Raw genomic sequence first — 23,642 nt, forward strand, 5'->3', positions numbered from 1 at the left:
CATTAGAAACGTGTCAAGTAGAATGGTTTTACGTGCCATATGCTAGCCTATGTGTATGACACGGAAAACAATCATTTTTAGGAAATGCTATAAACTGACACTCCCGCAAACCCTGTAATGTGCACAGCTATAGCAGTACACACTAAAACACTTAAAAGCCACTTGCTACTTTATGTTAAAAAACAGTATTTCTGACAGCGGCACTGATCTGTAAATGATTAAACTGACACGAATAAAACTTCAACCTCTTAAATAATAGGTCCTTCTAATACAAGAGGTAGGTCTTCAAGACAGGTTCTGACCACCTATGACACCTAGGAAGCTGTCTCACATACTGTTCTCTGCTAGAAGTAATGCTGCAGCTGAAGCAAAAACTATATAAAATTCACCACGATGTTAGCAGCCTCTGTTCACTCCTTATGGAAGTTTTGACCAAGGGAGGAGAAAACTGTCAGTCATTACCGCACTAGTGAAGAAAAATCTTTGAATCTTTATTCAAATGTCATTCAATCACAGAAATTAGGATAACATACAATGAAGCATTTAGGCAATGAAGGTAAATGAAGACAGAAGATAAAAATACAATCTAAGTATTTTATTTTGCTTGATTAAACCTCACTGTTCAAGAAAATGCTTTGTAAAATAAACAAGTCTTAACGAGTCAAACAAAATTAATACGACAGGTTAAAAATAGCTGTCATATTTTAATAATCACTATTGACAGGTCACTTGAAAGTAACAAAATTTCAATAACTTCCCTTCAGATTCCTTTAAGCAATTTTCAACAGTATGGCCATCAAATTTCTAATCTAACAACACTTACCTTGGTATGGTAACACATTTAGTATTACAATTTTGAGTGGTGATGGCTTTCTCAAGCTCATCTAATCGTCCTGTTTTCTTTAGCTTCTTCACCAAACTTTTAACTGCTTTCTCACACCACTTTTCTTCCTGTCCATTCTGCTCTCCACCACCTGCTCCTCCAGATCCACCCGCTGATTTCTTCCATCCCAGCAGTCTCTTCACAACTGGTGGAGTGAATGGCAAGATGGACGACATGTTCTTACCAAAGGCAGCGATCCACTCTAAGAAAATATCCTCCTTAATCTAACCTAGAAAAGATATGGAAAGGATAATTTAGAGGCTAACTTTACAATCAACTACTAGTTTCAACACAGTATCAAAAGCAAATTACAGAATGCAATAGAAATTCAAATTATTTCTTTCGCAACAGACGTTCAGAAGTTATCTTTTTCACCCCTGAAAATGACTTTACTAATTTAAATGAACTGTGGAAGCAAATCCTTCTAAAAACAAGACAGTGTTATAAGTGGACAAATACAATAACTTTGCAAGTAAAATCTTTTATCTTTATCAACACTGGACAAGTTTATCACTACCCATACTACTTTATTTTTAACTTAGTATCAATAAAATATCTTCACCAAAAGAAAGTTTTCCTCACGTTTTAGAATTTCAATGTATTCTCAAAACACGTAACAAAAATATTTTTAAAAATTTACAAGCTCAATATCCCCAAAGTTTTAAACTTTCATAACCAAGTATCATAAAGTAAAATGTAAAGTTATAACAAGGGAAAAGGCATGAAGTGTGAAGTAAACAAGAAGAATAAAGACATAGGGACTTCCCCGGTGGTGCAGTGGTTAAGAATCCACCTGCAAATGCAGGGGACACGGGTTCGAGCCCTGGTCCGGGAAGATCCCACATGCCGCGGAGCAACTAAACCCGTGCGCCACAACTACTGAAGCTTGCGCACCTAGAGCCCGTGCTCCGCAACACGAGGAGCCACCATACTGAGAAGCCCGTACACCGCAACGAAGAGCAGTCCCCGCTCACCACAACTAGAGAAAGCCCGTGCGCAGCAACGAAGACCCAAAGCAGCCAAAGAAAAAAAAGTTAAAAAATATAAAAATAAAGAAATAAAGGCAAAGAGAGTCTGTGAAAAAAAGATTTGGTTCACTTTTACCACCCCTTGAGAAGACTTTTAATTAAGCCTCTTTTAAAAAATATTTTCATTTATATCTAAGTAACAACATGCATAGTGAGTAAAGTCAAATATAGCTCCTCTTCTCACACCAAGAGAATCTTTTAACTTTTATTCTTGCTATTTATACCTCAGTAATGGTATCCCTTGAAATAGCAAGTTTAGATATAGCTATCGATTTTTCTACAGAAAATGAGGATTTACACCACGACCACTTGCTTTCCTCCAAGCTTAAAAATAATTATCTCCCAGGTAGTTTTGTACCTGATGAGATTAGTAGTTAACTACTGTATAATCATGTTTCCCTTCTTGTACAACTCTTTCCTTTCCCCAGAGCTAATTATGTTAGTTTTTCATTTGCCTAGTTTTCTAAGCACCTACTACAAATTCTTCCCACACTTTCCACCAGCCCAATTAAAATTTAATGTCAATGGCTTTAATCTCAAAGTAAGAGATAAGATAATTTACCACTTGAGGACAGAACTGGAGAGTTCAGATTTGAGAAGAATGGAAAACATTTCGAAACCTAGCTCTGAGAAATACGGTAGGAAATCAACTAGGGTGAAGTGAAATAACAAACTTTATCAGGTATTTGCCAGATTATATATCAAAGTATTCCATGAAGGAGTTCCTCTTCTAATCAGGAGGTACAGAGTCACAACAGACCATCACTTTCACCCTAACAATCAAAACAAGACAGAAAAACTATAAAATCATGTTTTTTCTGAACCCATCAGAAAGTTTAAGATGCAAAGTAACCTAAGTGAAACTAAATTCCAGAAAGTGTTGAGTCTTGATAGAAGAGGGGCCCACAGATGGTCTCTTTCCTGGTGGAGTGGCTAAGGAGGAATAATCCCACCACAGTGAAGGTAAGGAGAAATCAGCCTAAATTTTAGTATATTTTAACAGTAACATGTAGGCTGACAAGACATATTAGAATTCCAAGGATTCTACAGAGCAAGTCTGCGCCACTCAACCACTCAGTCCCACAGGTCTGCACCAAGAGTTGGCCAAAATATGGCAAAGGTTGGAAGACAGGGCAGGAAAGCTAAGAGATACCCTAAGAAGCTTAGGGTCTTCCTCAAATGCCCTGGGGAGGTGGCGGGGGGCGGGGAGCGGGGAGGTGGTGAGATGTGAGAGAAATCAATCCAAGAGACTCCAGACATTCAGCTGCCAAGGGCTAAGATGGGACAAGAGAGCTGAGACAGAAACTTCCATGCAGATACTCTGGAAATTGAACTACCAAGGCTGGGGTAGGAAAGGATTGCTGAGAGAAAGCACTGGAAGGTATTACTCGTACAGAGAGATCTCACTAGGCACAAAAGCCTGCGGTAAGACTAGAGAGCAAAAAGAACTCCAGAATGACCAGGAAACCAGCAGCTAGGCTGTAAAGCAGAGAAGTCACCCACAGTTCAGAAAGCTGATGGCTCAGATACAAAGTATAAAGAGATAACTGAAATTACACTAAGACAACAAATCTTACAGAAAGTAAAGTCTTAATCCTACTCTCAAAACACTTGAACTAATCAAAATAAAGTTGCAAATAAGCCCAGAACTAGCTGACTATGCACACATCTTGTTGACTTAGCCCCACAAGAAATTTTGGGGAAGTAGATAATATATACTTCAACCTGTACTGATTTTACACAAACATTCAGCATTCAATCAAAAATTACAAGACAGAGAGAGTAGCAAACCAAAGTCAAAAGATGAAAGTATTAATATAATCAGATCAGAGAGGGCCTAGATTTTGGGATTATCAGACATACTTTAAAATAACTATGATGAAAACTGATGGAAGAGATAGACAACATGAATAATGAAATGGAGAATTTAAACACAGACACTGAAGCTATACAAAAAAGATCACAGGGAAACATTAAAAATGAAAAATACAATATCAGAAATTAAAGATTTCTTTAGATGGATTCAAAAACAGACAGAAATAAGCTGTGAATTTGAAGACAGGCCAAATTAAAATGCCCAGATTGAAACATGAAGAGAAAAAAAAAAGTGTGGAAAAAATCCCAGATCATCCAAGACCAAATGTCAATTGGGGTTTAAGTGGAGTGTAATTGGGGTCCCAGAAGGAGATGAAAAGAGAGAATGGGGCGGAAAAGGCTTAAGAAGAGATAATGGCCAAAAACATTTCAAAAATGATGGCAGATATCAACCCACAGATGGAAAGGAAACATACAGTAGTCAATCTGCTGAATATTAAAGATAAAAATAAAGATAATGGCTGAGTGTCAGCTAGGATGGCAGTGAAAACCCAGACGAAAGGGGAATCTGCACTCATTCACAAGCTCTTTTCAAAGGCTCTCAACTGAGTTCTCTTGAAAACGAATGTCATGGGGCAAGAGAAGGGAGAGAGCTCCTCCCCTTTAAGTGGCACCTAACATGAAGCAAAAGCCTTCAACCAGGAGGGGAGATGCAGGAAAGCCTCCCACACCCAGGGCCCAAGGGAAGTTCCCCTGCCTGAAAGGGAAGAGTAAAGCAAAAGCTGTGCACTATTTGGGAGGGTGGGGGGAGCAGAACCTATTTGCCCACCTCCCACATACAAACAAGCCTTTCACCATGTAACATAACCACAGTCTACCCCTAGAGGAAGACAGGAAACACTGCCACCACCAGTGGCAGACAAACATACCCTGATGCTAAGGAATGAATAGAAAGCAAAGCTCTCGATATGACAATGGGCCAGGAGCAAGAAACTGTCTTTGGCCCAAGATCCTGCACTAATACAAAGCAAAGGTCTGCTACTACTAGAAGGAAAAATCCTTAACAAAATATTAGCAAATCACACCCAGTAACATATATAGAAAAAGTAATCATCATCACCAAGTGGGGTTTATCCCAAGGAGCAAAACTGGTTTAACAGTTAAAAAAAAAAAAAAAAAATCAAGCACCTCATTTACAGTATACAGGAGAAAAATCCTTATGATCCTCTTAACTGATGCAGGAAAAAAAAAAGGCATTTGACAATGTTAATTTAATATCTATCCATGATTAAAAACCCTCAGAGAACTAGAAATAGAAAAGGGGAAGAAGTTCTTCATTCTGGAAAACGACATCTATGAAAAACCTAAAGCTAGCAACATATCTAATGATGAAACATTAAGTCCCTTTCCCTTATAACTGAGGATAAGACAAGGATGTCCACTGTCACCACTTCTGTTCAATAATGCACTGAATGTTCCAGCCAGCACAATAAGGCAAGAAAGAAATAAAAGGCATAAAGATTGGAAAGAAAGAAGTATATTCTCTGGTGATATGACTGTCTTCATTGGAAACTGCACAGAACCTACAAAAACACTAGTAAAATTAGGAAGTGAATTTAGCAAGGTTTCATGGTAGAAGATCAACATACAAAATTAAGTGTATCTCTACATACAAACAAAGAACAGATAGAAAATGAAATTTAAAGAAATACCAGTTATAACTGCCACAACAACAACAAAAACCTATAGGTCAGTCTAAAGAAAGATACTCGAGACCTCTATACTAAGAACTGCAAAATATTGCTAAGGTAAATGAAAGAAGACTGAAATTAAGAGAGACCATGTTCATAGACTGGAAGACTCAATATTATTTAAATGTCCATTCTTCCCAGCTTGATATATAAATGTAATCCCTGTTGAAATTCAGGCAGGATTTTTTAAAAAGAAACTGATATGCTGATGCTAAAATTCCTATGGAAACAAAAGAGATCTAGAATAATAAAACAAATCTTGAAAAACGAAAAAGGATTTTTGAGGACTTATACCACCTTATTTCAAGACTCACTGAAAAAGCCTTAGTAATCAAGAGTATAGAGTGGGCATAAGAAAAATAAAGATAGTGAAATAGAAGAGCGTCCAGAAATAGACCCATACATATACAGTCAACTCATTTTCTACCAAGGCGCCAAGTCAATCTATTTTCAACATTTTTTCAACAGCTTTTCAAAAATACGGAAAATAGTAAGCCTCAAGCACTATCTTATACCATCCTCAATAGGAAAGCAAAACCTTAACTCTTAGAGGAAAACACAAAATACTTTTATGCCCTTAAGACATAAAAAGCACTAACCACAAAAGAAATATAAATAACACAAACCTCATCAAAACTTAAAATGCCTGCTTACCAAAAGACACCATTAAAGAATGAGTAAGTCACAGACTAGAGAAAAAATATTTGCTATAAATATTGTAGATAAAGGGCTACCATATAGAATATATAAAGAACTGCAAGTCAAAGAAAAAAGTGCACTCCATTTTTTAAAAAATAGGCAAAGGACAAATTACAGATATTGCATGAAAGAGGATACAAGAATGGCCAATGAGCACATTAGGAGGTGTTTAATATCAACAATCTTCAGGAAAATGCAAATTAAAACCACAATGCATTTCACACCATCTAGAATGGTTTAAAAATATTCTGACACTGTCAAATGTTGGTGAAGATGTAGAATATATCAGTTTCCTATTCCTGTTGTAACAAATTATCACAAACTCAGTGCTTTAAACCACCACAGATTTACCAAAATGAGTTTTAATGAATTAAAGAAAGTCAAAGTATACTCAGGACTGTTTCCTTCCAGAGGGTCTGACCGGAGAATTTGCTTCCTTGCCTTTTTCAGCTTTTAGTGGCCTCCCGTATTCCTTGGCTTATGCCCCATTCCTCCATCTTCAAAGCACATCACTCCAATCTCTGCTGCATTGTCATACTGCCTTCTCCATCTCAGGTCAAACCTCCCTCTATCTGCCCACTTATAAGGACACTTGTGATTACATTTAGGGCTCACCCAGATATTACACAATAATCTCCCCATCTCAAGATCCTTAACCACATCTGGAAAGTCCCTTTTGCCATATAAATAATATTCACTGGTTCTGGGGACTAGGACCTGGATGTCTTTGGGGACCATTATTCAGCCTGACATATGTAGCAACTGGAAATGCTCATACCCTGTTGATGTGAGTGTAAAATGAATGGTACAGTGCCTTTGGAAAACTGGCAAGTTCCTAAAAAGTTAAACATACATCTACCCTATATCACAACAATTCCACTCCTAGACATATTCAAGAAAAATGAAAACTTAAGTTCACAAAAAAAGACTTATACAAGAATATTCATAGTAGCCATACTCATGATGGCCCCAAACTGGAAAGAGCCCAAATCTCAAGAAAACTGACAAAAATAAAACAAACAACTGTAGTATATTCATACAATGGAATACTGCTCAGGAACAAAAATGAGTGGGCTACTTATACACTTCACAACATGGATGAATCTCAAAAGTATCATGCTGGTCGGTGCTTTGTGACCACCTAGAGTGGTGGGATAGGGAGGGTGGGAAGGAGGGAGACGCAAGAGGGAGGAGATATGGGGATATATGTATACGTATGGCTGATTCACTTTCTTATACAGCAGAAACTAACACACCATTGTAAAGCAATTATACTCCAATAAAGATGTTAAAAAAAATCATGCTGGGAAAAAGACACAAAAGATATACTGATTCCACTTATGACTTGCAACAACTGGGGAAACTAATACAGTGACAGAAGTCAAATGACTGTCTCAGGAAAGGGGAGGAACACACAGAGGAATGCTTGGTCCGATGCACAAATACCTTTCTGAGGTGATAAGACTGTTTTCTATTTTATTTTGAGAAGTAATTACATGTGAGTACACAATTATCAAAACTCACAGAACTGAAAATTTAAAGTTTGCGCAGTTATCAATGTAAATTACAATTCAAAAAACTTAAAAAAGCATCTAAACAAATACATTAAGAAGTTTCAAACAAGCAAAGTTAAATGGACTTCTTTATTTAAGAACTTATCAGGCCTTCAATATGCCAACGCATACTGTAAATTTCAGAAGGGAGAAGGTGGCAATTGACCAAGGATGTTAAGTAAGCCAACAAGTGTCTGCCCACAACTTGGAGGTGAGCCTCTGCAAGCACATCTAGGTATATGTTGGGGAACAGGGCCGGGGATGTGGGAGGGATTTTTTTTTTTATTATTTGAGAACAAACAGTGAGAGCCCAAATGACATCCAATCACAAACTTATCTGGGGCAGCAGTGGCAAGGTTGCTGCAACAGAGGTATACATTTACTTAAAAAAAAAAAAGTTAGTGTAATTCTCAAAAAAGGACTTTGAATTCTCAAAAGACCATTCTCAAAAATGGTCTTCCAAACTGAAGATACCTTGGTACAGGTACAGTTGCTAGAAAATAATGGTCACAACCTAATTAATAATCATATTCATTCCCCTCAAAAGGGAAAAACAATTAACAGGTCCCAACCTCAATTCAGGAGACTGTCCCAAGGGTCTCGCACAAGAGGTAATATAGCATGCCAAATTTCACAAATTTATTTGGCCATGGTAACCCTTTTATAGGGACATCTCTGGAATTCCACATAACAATGCTGCCCTGGCACCCCTGACAGCCCAACTGTGGTTTAGATGCTAAAAATCTGAAAGGAGCCAAAAAGCAGGATTATGTGACTTTCTTTATCAATACAGCAGAAATGGTGGGAAAGTGAGGTTTGCCCAGTTAGGGAACTGTAAGGTAAGTAAAGAAGAGCAACGAGAACTTGACAGTAGGTAGCACCACTAAGCTGTCTAGAGTGGGAGATGCTGTAATAACACACATAAATAAGTATATATAAGAATGCCATATATTATAGTATACTATAGTAAATACTATGATTTAAAATACTATAGTATATGAAACTACAACTTGAAAAAATAAAGCAAACTCAAAAAACTACATCAAACACATGTAATAATCCACCAAAGTAGACATTTGCAACTACCAGGCAGCAAAAGGTGTATTTGGCTACCTTTGGACCTCTGCTGAATTCCTACTGTGTCACAAAGCACGCTCTAGTGGAGCCAGCTATATAAACCTCAATACCATGTGACAGTCTTATCCAAGCACGGGGAACATGCTTATTAATTCAACCTTTGGAAGGGAGAGGCATCACAAAAGCAACACACAGCAGAAGTGCGAATAGAGAAAGAGAAAGAGAGAGAGAGAATACCAGGCAGAAAGTTCAGCAGGTTTTCAAGAGACAGGAAACGTTTTAGGAGTTACCCCAAAAAATGTAGGTATTACTAGAACTCAGAGTACAAGGAAGCAACGTGGTAGGACAGAGGGGAGAGTGAGGCAGCCCAGTTTAAAAACCTGAAGACAAGTTAGTGCTAATGTTAGTATTACTTCAGTGATTTCAGAAACAATTCACATATGTTATTGGCCAAGTGGATGTGGACAGTTTAGGGAAAAGGAGGATTTGAGGATAACGGCCACTAACCAATGTAACTGAGCAGTGTGGAATGATGCACTAATCCCTATTCAGAACACAGAAACAGAAGCAAATCTGAAGGCTAAGGTTACAGGGTCAGTATTAATACATGGCTTTATGTAAGTAATTGTGTTCATCACGTAACTAGGGTGCAGCAGAAAATACAGCAGAGGCTCAGGAGAGAGGGTAGTCAGGGCAAGAGAGCACGCCCAAGCAAGGCAGAGCTAGTCCTGCAGAGAAGGCTTGGATTCTGAGGGCTCCGCGGGCACTGTGTCAGCCCCACACCGATTTTATCCTTAGAGCAAAACTCTTCCTGCATTACACGAGGGATCCCTGTTCCTTGAGAAAAACTGACAGAACATGCAAATATAACAAGACTCTATCTAAAAGTGCCTATAACTTTAGTTTAATTAATCCATCCATGAGAATTCAGCCTAGGAAAATGAATAAAAATTAAACTTTTATATATGCAGCAAAAATGAAAGGGATTCCCAGTGTTAGGAAGAATCTGAGGAAACAGGTTCTCTGTTACACTTCTGTTAGAAATGTTTCTTGTGAGTTAAGATGTATTCTTGGGGATCTGAAAACTTTCTGTAAAATCTTAAAAATTTCTTTTCTTCATGGAAATGAAAACATGAAAAGTTTACGCCTATTCTGGGCCATCTGAATAACCTCATGACCTAGTATTGCCACATGATTTCAATGTCCCATGTCTTAGAAGAGCAGTTACGACCACTTTGGAACTATGTGTTCATTTAAAGTTACCAGCCTTAACTTGTCACGTTTTAGTAATCATGGCTGGCTGACTCCTGGCTAATTATCTCTGGAGAATTTTTCAATTATGCAATAAAATAATATTTTTCAGTAATGCTGATAATACACTTTAATTAGTTGAGCATTTTAAATAGCTAAGGTATCATATTTAGCCACTAGTTTTGAAATGTAAACAGACTGAGTTTAGGTTTTTTACAAGGTATAGATTTCTCCATGTTCCAAGTTGAAGACAAAATGGGAGTAAGAAAATAAGAAAATTAGATTTATGATCAAGTTATCAAGATGTGAGTCATTTACATAATATACAGATTTCCTTCAATAGTGTGGCAGCAAGCTCTCTACTAAAGTTAGAAATGTTTTCCCAACATCTGCAAGAATTGAAAAATAAGTTCAGATACTAACTCTGTTCCTAATTCCAGCTATAACTGATACTTATACAATGCAAGTTTCAACAGAATAGGAAGACTATCTTTACAGCTAAGTAAGAAAGCTTATCAAGTGATATCTTAGTAAAATTGGGATTCCAAGATTACTCACTGGAAAGTTTCAGTTAAGTAAGAGGTCTGATTATCCTGAACTAGCAAATAAAACCTTCAAATTATTAATAACTGTAAAATAGTTTTGCAAATAGCATTCTCTACATGTCTTATTAAACTATGGTTCATTTTCTTTGCAGAGTCTTTGTGTTCTCTGCTGTTCTTTGTGTACTGTTTTAATTCTGATATAAACCCTATCACTGAATATGTATTACAAAAAAAATCTCCAAACCCTTAGAATGCCGTTTCATTTTCTTACATTATCTTTTAGTATATACAAATCTATATTTTAATCTAAAATCTTTTATGACACAACTTTGTTTCTTTTTAAAGAAATCCCTTTCTGCACCCAAATACAGTAGGAAATATTTATTGAGTGCTTACTCAATGACACGTTAGTGTAACAGTCTGGTACGCATTAACTCATTAAATTCTCCTAAGAATCCAGTGGGGTGGGTACTATTATTTACCAATGAGGAATCTGAGACACAAAGAGATACCCTGGTTTTATAAAGATCTTGCCCCCTCCAGATATTCCTGTAGATACTTTAGGTTTGCCTTTCACATTTAGGTGCCTAACTTATCAGGAATTTCTTTTTAAGGGTTGAGATGATCTAAATATCTCCTGTAAGGACAGCTTATTTTATCAGCACCATTTATTAAACAGTTTATCTTTCCTTCACTAATTCAAAATGCCACTCCTGTCACATACCGAAGCCCTATAAATAAATGTCTGATTGTGGACTTATATTCCGTTCATTGGTATGCTTGTTCCTATCTATACCACTACTACTACTTTCAAGCAAGTCTTGATACCAACAAGGTGAGCCCTCCCTCATGTCTCAAATTTATGTTAGTTATTTTAAGTTGAGCTTGTCAAATTCCACCAAAACCCTATAGCACTTGGGAAGTGTGATGAATTTAGATTCATTTATGATATTGAGTATTCCTATTTATGAAAATGAGATATTTCCATTTATTTTGGACTTAATACCCATCAATAAGTTGTCTAATTTTCTGCACATCTCATTAAATTTGCTTATTCCTCCATCTTGGGTTTTATTGTGGCTGGAACATTTAAAAAAAATATTTCAGTCATACAAAAAAATCAATAGATTGAAACACCCTTGGATCTCCCACCCAGGTCTGTCAACTCTCAGCACTCTGCAATATTTGATCAGATGTAAGAAATAAGACATGACAGATGGATATAGCTGAAGTCCCCTATGAACACCTTTATGATCCCACTCTCCTCCCTCTTGTTTCTCAGGGAGAGTCACTATCTTGACTCTCCCCCATGGTCATTAAAGGGTTTTGATACATATGGTATCCATACAATAAAGTTTTGCACATTTTATAAATTTGTGTCAAACTTTTAAACACTGCTCATGTAACTTTGCTTTTTTCACTCAGTATTATAACTATCCATGCTGATAGTTATATAATACAGCATATATTATACATATATAATCCTCAACTCTAATGCATTCATTTAGCTGTCATATACCACTCCATTATATGACTCTATCACAGTTCACTGTCTAGTCTCCTTTTGGTTTCCAATTTTCCACTCTTACAAGCTGCCATGAGTAGTCTGGCATATATCTTCTCATTCGTATGAGAGCTCTTTAAGGACAGAAATTTCTGAACTTCTTGATCAAAAAAGAAGCTCCACAGCGAGAAATACAATTTTACACTGCAACCTCACACTCACACACACACACACACACTCTTAAAAGAGACATTCTACCATATGTTATCCTCTGCCATTTCTCTAAATTGAGGGTTGTGAACCATTAATGAATATGAAATCAACTTAGTTGATCCTGAGAAGTATCTTTTTTAAAAGAACGGAAAAAAAAAATAGAAAACAGAATACAGTAGAAAACAGAGCATACTCAATTATTTCAAAAATTTTAATTCAGTCTGTGTCTCATGTAAAATATATTTCCCACCACAGGTCTGTAAAACAACATATGAAAACCACTGCCTTGGGACAGATACCAAGGAGTTGAAATGCTGCATAGTAGGACATGCACATATACAACTTTACCAAATACTATCAACATGGTTACACTAATGGTCATTCCCACCAGGGAAATATGAGTTCCTATTTTACCCAGTATCACTAACACATTATCTGGTCCCTCAAACTTTTGTCAAAAGGATGGGGTGCAACACAGAGGGCTGTCGATGTTTAGCACTTCCCCAACTACTAAGAAGTTTGAGAACATTTTCATGTTTACTGACTTTTCAGGATCCTCTTCCTTTGAATCATTTGTTCACATTCACCATCTTTTTCTTAATTCACAGGAATTATTTATATATTCTGGATAATAATCTTTTGTTAATGTCACATGTATCTTCACCTAGCAAGTGGCTTTTGATGGCCTTTTTTATGCTTAAGTAGTTCACTTTAATGTGCTCAAATGTATCAGTATTTTAAATCATACGTATACATCTGTACCTTCTTAAAGATCCTTCCATAAGCTGTCACCTCTTAAAAGTCAAAGTGTAAAGTTTTGCTTTTCACACTTGTAATGTTTTTGTGTGTATGGTGTGAGGTAGGTATCTCCCCCTCCTCAACAGAAATACTCAAGTACACCAGCACCACATACTGAATCTTCTCCCTAGTGATTACAAATGCTATTTGTGTTTCTAGGCTTTTTTTCTTTCCTTCCATTAGTCTATATCTGAGGCAAATACCATCATGTCTTAACCATTAAAGCTATACAATGTCTTGAAATCTGATAAAGTGAATTCTTTCACCTGCGATTTTCATTGGAATGACACAATTTATAAATTAGTGGAGGAAAATTGACACATGATACTGGCTTCTATTCATAAACACAAGTATATCTTCTTATAATTGAATATTATATGGATCTTATAATTTTTTCCATTAAGGTCCCACGTGTTTTTATTTCTTCCTAGGTATTTTGTAGTTTGTGATGCCATTTTTTTTTTTTTTTTGCGGTACGCGGGCCTCTCACTGTTGTGGCCTCTCCCGTTGCGGAGCACAGGCTCCGGACGCACAGGCTCCGCGGCATGTGGGATCCTCCCGGACCGGGGCACGAACCCGTGTCCCCTGCATCGGCAGGCAGACTCTCAACCACTGTGCCACCAGAGAAGGCCCCTGTGTTGCCATTTTAAAGGGTGGCTTTTTAAAATTTAGATTTTGTTTGTTGCTGGCATACACTGGTTTTTATATACAGTTGACCCTTGAACAATGAGGAGGTTAGAGGTGCTGACCCCCCATGCAGTCAAAAATTCGCATATAACTTTACAGTTAGCCCTCTGTATCACAGTTCTGCATGTGAGGATTCAACCAACCATGAATAGTGCAGTACATAGTTATTGAAAAAAAAAATCCACATAGAAGTGGACTGGCACAGACAGTTCAAACCCATGCAGTTCAAGAGTCAACTGTATTCTTTTTAAAGTCAACTTTATTGAGGCACAGCTTACATACAATAAAATGCACAGATGTTAAACATATAATTCAATGAGTCCTGGTAAATATATACCTCCATATAACCACCATCCCAGTCAAGATACAGAATATTTTCATCATCTCAAAAAGATTCCTTGGGTCCCTTTTAAGTAAATCTACCCTTCACACCCATGATTTCTATGAAAGTAATTTTACCTGTTCTGGAAATTCATATAGTTGGAATCATGCCATAGGTACACTTCTATTTTTTAAACCAACACCATTTACTCAAATTAGGCAAGTTCCCTAATTCCTAATTTTCTAAGAATTTTTGTCAAGAATAAGTACTAAATTTTATCATATGCTTTCCTTCACCCACTGAGATTATCATACGGTTTTTCTCTTTTGATGTGTTAATGTGATGAATTTCATTTACAGGTTTTCTAATGTTTAATCATTTTTACATTCCTGAGACAAACCCTAAATAGTCACAGTGTTTTTTTTGTTTTGAGCAAATACTAACATTTTTACCTAAAGTTTTATTGCCATGTTCATTAGTGAGATGTAGCCTACATGTTTCCCTTCTGGTACTACACTTGTCTCGATGGCTGGGAGGGTATCAAGATTACAGTTGCCTAGCAAAATGATTTTTTCTATGACATTTTGTATAACACTAGAATTACTGGTTCTTCCTAAGTTTTATAGAACTTGCCCATCTGGAATTTTCACTTGGGCTTTGGGTTTTTTGTTTGGGGATTTTTATTTAATTTCATCTTGGTGTGATATCTAACTATGAATTTAAATTTTAACATTATAATCTAATCAAGTTTCTTATTCTTAAGCCAATTTTGGTAATTTATTTTGCTAGAAATTTCCATTCTACCTGTTTTCCAATCTGAAAGCAAAAAACTGCTCAGTGTTCTTAGTTTTGAAATCTCAATTTGGCCGCAGTCCTATCCCTTTTTCATTTCTAACACATTTGTGCCTTCTCTTCCTCCTCTATCAAACTTAAGTCTTTTCAACTTAGCACCTTAGGTTTAGTTGTTCCAGTTATATCTATTTTCCCCTATTAATATTTCTCAACTTTATTTCCTTCCTTTTTCTAACTCATTACATTGTATAGTTAACTTATTTTTCTTTACTAAGTAAACATTCTTAATTCTTTAATACACATTTAAGGTTGTAAGTTTCCCAGATAGGCAAATGAACTTTTGTTGTATCCCAGTTTTGATAGTATTTTCATCATCCTAAACATTTTCTAATTTTTATGAGTTGCCCTTAAGTTTAGAAGTATGTTTTTTTCAGCATACAACTATGGATTTTGGAGCTGTTGCTGCTATCCTCCTGTTATGTTTCTAACTTAACTGCACTAGGGTCCAGGGACATGATTTTTAAGGTACAAATTCTTAGGAATTTGTCAACATTTGCTCTGAGGTCTAGTACATAACCAAGTTTTGTAAAATTCCATGTGTACTGGAAAAGAATATAATTGTAATTGTTGCATGCTTGCTAACTGCACATTTCCAGTGCTGTATAACCTTATTTTTTACCTATCTCTTCTTAAATTACTGTGAGGTATGTTAAAATCTCCTACAATGATTATTACACATTTGTTGACTTATCCTTGTAATTCTGCTAATGTTACCATATAGACTGCTATAGACAGTCCCTACCACACCTGCCCTGCCCTGCACCCAAATTCACATGTTGAAACCTAATTCCCAGTGTGATCGTATCTGGGGGTGGGGCCTTTGGGAAGTGATTAGGTCATCAGAGTGGAGCCCCCATGAATGGGATTAATGCCCTTATAAAAGAGACCCCAGGGAATTCCCTTGCCCCCTTCTGCCATATGAGGTTACAGCAAAAAGATAGCTGTCTATGAAGTAGGAAGTGAGCCCTCACCAGACACCAAATCTGCTGGCACCTAGAACTTGGAATTCCCAGCCTCCAGAATTGTGAGAAATAGATTTCTGTTGTTTATAAGGCACCCGGTCTATGGAATTCTGTTACAGCAGCCCAAATGGAGTTTATGCCTAGTGTATCTTTTTGCATCTTTTTCCTTTACTTTAGAACTGTGTCATCATAGTTTCAAGTGTATCTACTAATAAAAAGCATTTAGTTAATTTTTAATTTTTCATTCTCCATTAACCAGCAAGCTTAATCTGAAATTATGTATTGGTTTATGGAGATATTTAAGCTTATTTTCTATCATCTTATTTTGTTTTCTAATTCCTAAGCAATTTCTTTGCTTCTTTTTTCTCCTTTCCTGCCTTCTAGTTGAATGATCACATATTCTTTATTTCCACTGTCTCATCCCCACTGATTTGGAGTTATACATTCTATTCCAGTTCTTTCAGAGGGTTATCCTTAAAAATTTTTGATGGAAAACTTTAATCAGTGGGTTGCAGGTGAAGACAGCAAACTAAAAACAAACTCAACAACACACAATAAAGGAATTTAAAAAGAAAAAAGAAAAGACAATTTCATGAGGATAGGGAGAAGAGTAAGAAGAAAACAAGCAAAAGTTTGATAACTGGAAAATGGATGGATGAGTAATAACTGTGAACAGATCAGAGACTACTTACTAACTCTAGGCTACCTGTGGAGAAACATCCTGATTTACACAGCAGAATTCTCAAAAGGCTAAGTAGCAGACACCACCAGTCATAGCAGGAACTGAGGGCCAGAAAGAGGAAGGAGATAAAATAGGCAGGATTGGGTGAGGGATATTTGAGAAGCAATCAGATACTTAGATCCACATCCCCACTCTATGCCACTGGGTACAGAAGACTAAATGTTTATTCTTGGCAGAGAGTAAAAGAGTCTACCTGTACTAGGAGATGGCCTGGGTCCCGTTAGGAGAAGAGAGGGAGTAAATGAACATAAGCATGCTAAAAGCAGACACTCCCAACCTCTTCCTCCACTGAGTTCTGGCTCCCAAGATACCAGCAGCCAGACCTTTACCCATTTAGTCAGATCAAGACTCCTCTCCAGGTTACCTGACCAACCCAGGAGGAAAAACATACAGATACTAATATTGAGGGTTTACCAACAAATGGTCCACTCAGATCACTCTACAGTGAAACTGAAAGAAGACCCACATGCTTAGTTTCCAATCGGCTTTTTAGACCCCACCTTCTTAATCAAGGATTACTTGGTTTATCTGAGGAAAAAGGCAAGCAAAAACAGAAAAATGCAACTTTCAAGAAGTTTGAGACTATACAGAGAAAGAAAACATCGTCAAAATCATCACTATACCCAGAGAAACAAGAGAGAATATAGCAACCCTGAAGCAAGAGCAGCATGTTCTACAAAGGAAACATACTTTACAAAGGGAACATTCAAAGTGTAAAAGAAGAGCTCTTAGATGACTTGATAGCAGAAACGCAGCGGGGGGGGGGGGGGCGGAGGGGGTACAATAGAAGTGTGGGAAGATACAGTATAGGAAATCTCCCAGAAAGCAGAACAAGAAGAAAGATGGAAAATAGTGGAGAAAAATGAAGAAAATTAGAGGACCAGTTGAGGAGGTCGAATGTCCAAACAGAACTTCCAGAAAGACATCAGAGATGATTGGGGGGGGGGGCGGGGGGGGATTATCAAAGAAGTCAAGAAATATCCCCTGAACTGAAAGATGGGAGCTTCCAGATTGACAAGGCCCATCAAGACCCCAGGACAATGGATGAAACACATCCACATCAAGGTTGGTGGCTATGAAACTTCTGAATGCTAAAAAGAGCCAAAAGTCTCCAGGGATAAATTTTTTGAAAGGTCATACAGAAAAGAATCAGAATGGATTTGATTTTCACAACAGTAACACTAAGTGAAGTCAACAGAGCAATGCCCTCATGATTCTGAAAAACAATTATTTTTAACCTAGAATTCTATTACCCACCCAGGATCGAATAAAGGTATTTTCAGACATGTAACATCTCCAAATATTTTCCACACACACTCTCTCAAAGGAAGTCCTGAAGGATATGTTTCATCAAAAGAAAGGAGAGCAAAAGAACAGGAGATCTAACAAAGGAGAAAAGCTAAGGAATCCCATAAAATGACAGCGAACCCCATAAAATGACAGTGAAGAGGGATCCGAGGACAACTGCTGTGTACTAGGTGTAGGCAACCAGTGTAGATTGGGGCAGGTTCAAAAACATGTAGCAAAAGTAATATCAGGGGACTTCCCTGGTGGCACAGTGATTAAGAATCTGCCTGCCAATGCAGGGGACATGGGTTCAATCCCTGGTCTGGGAAGATCCCACACGCCACGGAGCAACTAAGCCCGTGCTCCACAACTACTGAGCCTGCACTCTAGAGCCCGCGAGCCACAACTAATGAGCCCACATGCTGCAACTACTGAAGCCCGTGCGCCTAGAGCCCATGTTCCGTAACAAGAGAAGTACGTGCACCGCAACGAAGAGTAGCCCCCGCTCGCCGCAACTAGAGAAAGACCACGCACAGCAATGAAGACTCAACGCAGCCAAAGATAAATAAGTTAATTTTTTTTTAAAAAAGAGTAATATCAGGCTTCTCTCTAAAGTGGACAAACATTGTAAAAGTCAACGGAAGCATGACTTTCACTGTTGAGACCCACTATGATCATGGTAAATGTTGAGAGTAAATGTGACAGTAAAGAACCGCCTGGTATGTTTTAACCAACGTCGAGATTTCTGATGCTACAGATTATAACGCAAAGGGAAAAAAAAAACGGCCTGATAAGAGGAATTCTCATGCATTCAGACTTGTTTATATATATATATATATATATGGAATTTCTTTAAGCCAGAGCCATTCAACAGAAATAGAATACAAACCACACATGTGATTGTAAATTTTCTATTAGCTACATTAAAAAATTAAAAATAGTTAAAAGTAATCATTTTAATAATTTAATTTTATTAATATAACCTACTATATCTCTAAAATATTCTTTCAATGTGTAATCAGTATTAAAAATGGAGATATTTTACACTCTATTTCTTAATTAATTATTAAAAATCTAGTGTGTATTTTACAAATGCAGCCCATCTCAATTTGGACTAGCTACAGTTCAAGTGTTCAAGAGCCACATGTGGCTAGTGGCTATCTACTGAACAGAGCAGCTCTAGAAGGATATGGAACTGGGGAGCAGGAGTTAAGAGATCTAAGGGAGAGTTACTTTCATTATTTACTATTTTGTCCCTTTTGAATTTTGCACCATGTGCTCTTACTACCTATTCAAAAAATGAATAAAGTACATTCCCTAAAATAAAAAATACAAATGTAGATATCTTCTGACCTACTTCTAGAAATCTATCCTATGTATGTGTATAATGATGTATAAACAAAGTTATTTATTATAGCACTATTTTTAATACCACAAGACTGGAAATAAATGTCCATCAACAGAGGACTGATTAAATATATTATAGACACCCATACAGAAGAATACTGTGCAACCAAAAGAAAAAGTTAAAAAGTACTCATTATGTACTGACATGGAATAATCTACAAGATGCATTATTAAGCAAAATACAAGACCAGTTTTTGTACTAAAAGGTAATATATGCACAAAGTTGCTCACATATGCATAAAATCTTTGGAGCAATACAAAAAAACCTAGTAATGCTACTTGACTTTGGAAAGGCAACTGAGTGGCAGGGACAGGCTGGCAAAGAGACCTTTCACTGTATATCTTTAGTATCTTTTGAATTTCGAATTTTGAATTTGAATACAATAATGTATTACCTATTTAAAAACCCCACTATTCTACATCTAGCTAGTGTCTGCTTTTTATTTACCCTGCTTGGCCTTCATGTGATATTTAAGTCCCTCTACAAAAACACTACAAACTAGTATTTTTCTAGTTTTTCCATAGAGAAGCTTGAGGCTTGTTTTTCTCAGAGGCCACAGAAGTTTCAATGATATCAGAACAGAGATATAGATATATATATTTTAGTATACAGTTCCCAGAATTTTATCTCCTTTCCCCAAATGGCATTACAACCCCAGCCCCAGCTACTGAATTATTTATCTAATAAATGCCCCAAGGCCAGCTTTTCCTTGACACTAACTGATTTTCTAAGTTTCTGGTACCTGGGGACTTTTCTCTTCTTCTCACCCCTCCCTCTCTAGATCAGCTGTATATATATATATATATATATATATATATATATATATATATATATATATATATATATATATATATATATATATGACCAAAAATGTTTTACATTGTATCCAACATTTGTAGCAGGAGGAATGGGCCTAATCTATGTCTCTTTGTGTGATTTTTTAGAAATCTAGATAAAGAGAGCATAGTCAATGATGCAAACACTGAAGAAAGTAGTATGACAATGGAGAAAAGACTGCTAAACTTGGCCGTTCAGAATTCAGTGATGACTTCTAAAAGGGCAGCAGGTAGGCGAATATGAAAAAGAGTGGCAAAAAACACTTCACAAGGTTCAAGTTTAGAACAAAGGAAGTCATTAAGTATAGAAAGTAAATGCAGATTTCAAATATCTTCAGATGGCAAATACAAAACATTCTCCAAATACCTATAGAAATATTTATTTCAAAAGAAAATCAAGTTCGATATTTCAGCATAAAATACTTGAAATGTGATGGTGCTGCCTCATAAAGAACACCTAAGTTCCTGCTGAAATGGTATAAAATCACTATTAGATTTTTGGCAATCCACATTCAAACATGTATCACACGTTTACTAATGACCTGGATTTTTACAATTGTTTTAGTCAAAGAAACCAGGACAATAGAAAGCATTAAAAAAAAAAAAAGTAAAAACTAGTTTTAAGAACAACCAAAAAAAAAACGAGATTTCTCAATTCTCACTGTAACTATGCTTTTTTTCCAAAGTTGTACACTAGTAACGAAAGACACTGCCAATTGGAAACCTAAGATTTTTAGGTTTCGCCCCATGGAGAGCGATGGGTAATGTGCCTTTTAAAAGCAAAGAGAAAACATTCATGTGTTCAGTTTTATGGACTGTTAAAACGTAATGTTAGAGCTTGAATTTAACCCTAAAAGCAGGTCATTACTTCAGTGAAAGCCCCCATTATATGGGGACTGCTGTGTAAAGAGACTCTATCTGTTCTTTACTTGTTACATTCCTTTCACCTTTAATGAGTTGTGTGGAATCCATAGGTCTATATTCAGCTTGTAAACATAAAATTACATACTAGTTTATCATCCCTGGACTGTGAAAAAGGACCCAACTATTAAGAGACTACACAAGTCCAGACTCAAATCAGCACAAATATTCAGTACTCCAATCTCCCTTCAAACTCCCAGAGTCTGTATTAACCTTCTGCTGAAGCAACAGCTTACACCCACATCAACTGGGTGCAAGTCCTCAGGGTGTAAAAGTGCAATTAAAGCAAAGCCTAGAGTAGCACTGCCCAACACAACTTTCAATTAAATTAAAATTAATTAACATTAAATTCAACATTCATTTCCTCAGTCACAGAAGCCATATTTCAAGTGCTAAATAGCCACATGTGGCTGGTGTCTACTATACTGAATGGTGTGGGTCTACAGAAAGTTTCTTCTCTACGATCTTTTACTCCTCTAGAGCTTCAAAGGCTTCCTGGGGGCCAAAGAATGAGAGGAAAACTGAGCAGGCAGGGCTTCAGCAACCGCCCCTTTCCTTACATTTTGAGATTCTGCATAATGCTGTTGCTGTTGCTGGTAGGAGCCTTCTCTCTGGTTGCTGTTGTGTGCATACAGCTATGTGTGTGCATTAGGTTTGAAAACTAGTTTAGAGCAAATATGGCCAATGCACAAACCTCAGGCCAAAGCTGAACCCTCCTGATACTTAAAACATTTTATAAAGAAAAGTTTAATTAGCCGGCTTACATGAACTGCAGCCTAACCACCTGTCTACAAAGTAAAAGGTTGGTCTAAACATGAAAAATTTGCATTCACTGCCATAGATAGAGCGCCTCTAGTCAACAAAAAAGTTTCCATAGTTCATTCAAATCGAGGAAGAAAGCCCATGGGCCCAGCTTCCGTTGCACCATTCATCAGGAGTTTATTCTGTGAACTCTGAAAACCAGACTCACCTCCCCACATTTTATAATGAAGGATGATTAAGACGGAGCATTTCCTTAATATTTACAAGTTTAATATTACATTATCATGTTACAGAATTTTTGGAAAAGCTGAAGCAGCATATGCAAATGTACTTTATCTTCAACGGGCAAACTACAAGATCACGGATTTACTATGATACTTCCTCAGATCGAGGTTTTGAACTGAAAGACTCAAGGTAATAAATCTGATGAACTTCCAGTGGCTCCTCCCAGTTATTCTTCCTCACAAGCTGAATACATTAAACCTGAAGCTATGCCCTCCCGCTAAAAGAGAAGGGAGGTCACAGTAGGGCACTACAGGTTTTCAGATGCAAACTGGACATGTGTACTGAACAGATCAAAACTAAAGTCTGCACTCACTTTCCACTGTTCTAGTCTTGAGGCCAAAGTAATTCTGAGATTTTGAAAATTACAGAACTATCTGGAAGAATTCGTGACAAGTTGACAGTAAACTCACAAATTTTAATGAGAATGAATCACTTCAGGATTTGGTGTTTTTTTTTTTTTTTTTTTTTTTTTTTTTGCGGTACACGGGCCTCTCTCTCACTGTTGTGGCCTCTCCCATTGCGGAGCACAGGCTCCGGACGCGCAGGCTCAGCAGCCATGGCTCACGGGCCCAGCCGCTCCGCGGCATGTGGGATCTTCCCGGACCGGGGCACCACGTCCCCTGCATCGGCAGGCGGACTCTCAACCACTGCGCCACCAGGGAAGCCCAGGATTTGTTTTCTTAAAACCACAAATTTAAAGATCTAAATTACCAGGCATCTGTCCTGTCAGTGTGGCTCACTTATATCTAAGAAGAACGCGTACACACTCTAGAATGTAAGGCACATATGTGAGCCACAATTACCTTAACTACCTTAATATTTCTGGCTAACTAGCCAAACCAGAGGCAGGGTCTAAATCCATCTGGCTTGTCAAAATTACATTCTCCCTACTTGAAATTACTGAAATTGAAGCTCAGAGCTATCCTTGAGATGTCTACCTATAATCAGCACTGAAATATGTCTTAATTGAACACATCACAGTTATATCAACCTGGAGTAATGATCAAAATTGATCAGAGAGGGCCTCCCTGGTGGGGCAATGGTTAAGAATCCACCTGCCAATGCAGGGGACACAGGTTCAAGCCCTGGTCTGGGAAGATCCCACATGCTGCAGAACAACTAAGCCCATGTGCCACAACTACTGAGCCTGCGCGCCACAACTACTGATCCCACATGCTGCCAACTACTGAAGCCCGCGCGCCTAGAGCCCGTGCTCCGCAACAAGAGAAGCCACCACAATGGGAAGCCCGCACACCGCAACGAAGAGTAGCCCCTGCTCGCTGCAACTAGAGAAAGCCCGTGCACAGCAAAGAAGACCCAACACAGCCAAAAATAAATAAAATGAAATAAATTAAAAAAATTGATCAGAGATAAGCAATAAGCCTCAAATTGTGCATTTTTAAACAAAAAAGGCTGGATAACTTTTGTACTACTGGTTTAAAAACAAAAGGCCCTTTTTTT

The 23,642-nt window shown here is 37.3% G+C and overlaps 1 protein-coding gene across 4 annotated transcripts in view; it reads right to left on the reverse strand.

The window, feature by feature from the left end:
* Window positions 1–23,642, reverse strand: part of SMAD2 (SMAD family member 2) — a 105,657-nt gene that overhangs the window by 77,103 nt on the left and 4,912 nt on the right. For 3 of the 4 annotated variants that reach the window (XM_082640980.1, XM_082640981.1, XM_082640982.1), the window contains exon 2: window positions 824–1,112. In XM_082640980.1, coding sequence (XP_082497106.1) covers window positions 824–1,059 — 236 coding nt within the window. In that variant the 5' untranslated portion in view covers window positions 1,060–1,112. The remainder of the gene's footprint in view (window positions 1–823; window positions 1,113–23,642) is intronic. The other variant, XM_082640983.1, reaches the window with a different exon arrangement.

Source organism: Mesoplodon mirus (assembly GCF_964341445.2).
Source record: "Mesoplodon mirus genome assembly, chromosome: 13".
Classification (NCBI taxonomy): domain Eukaryota; kingdom Metazoa; phylum Chordata; class Mammalia; order Artiodactyla; family Ziphiidae; genus Mesoplodon; species Mesoplodon mirus.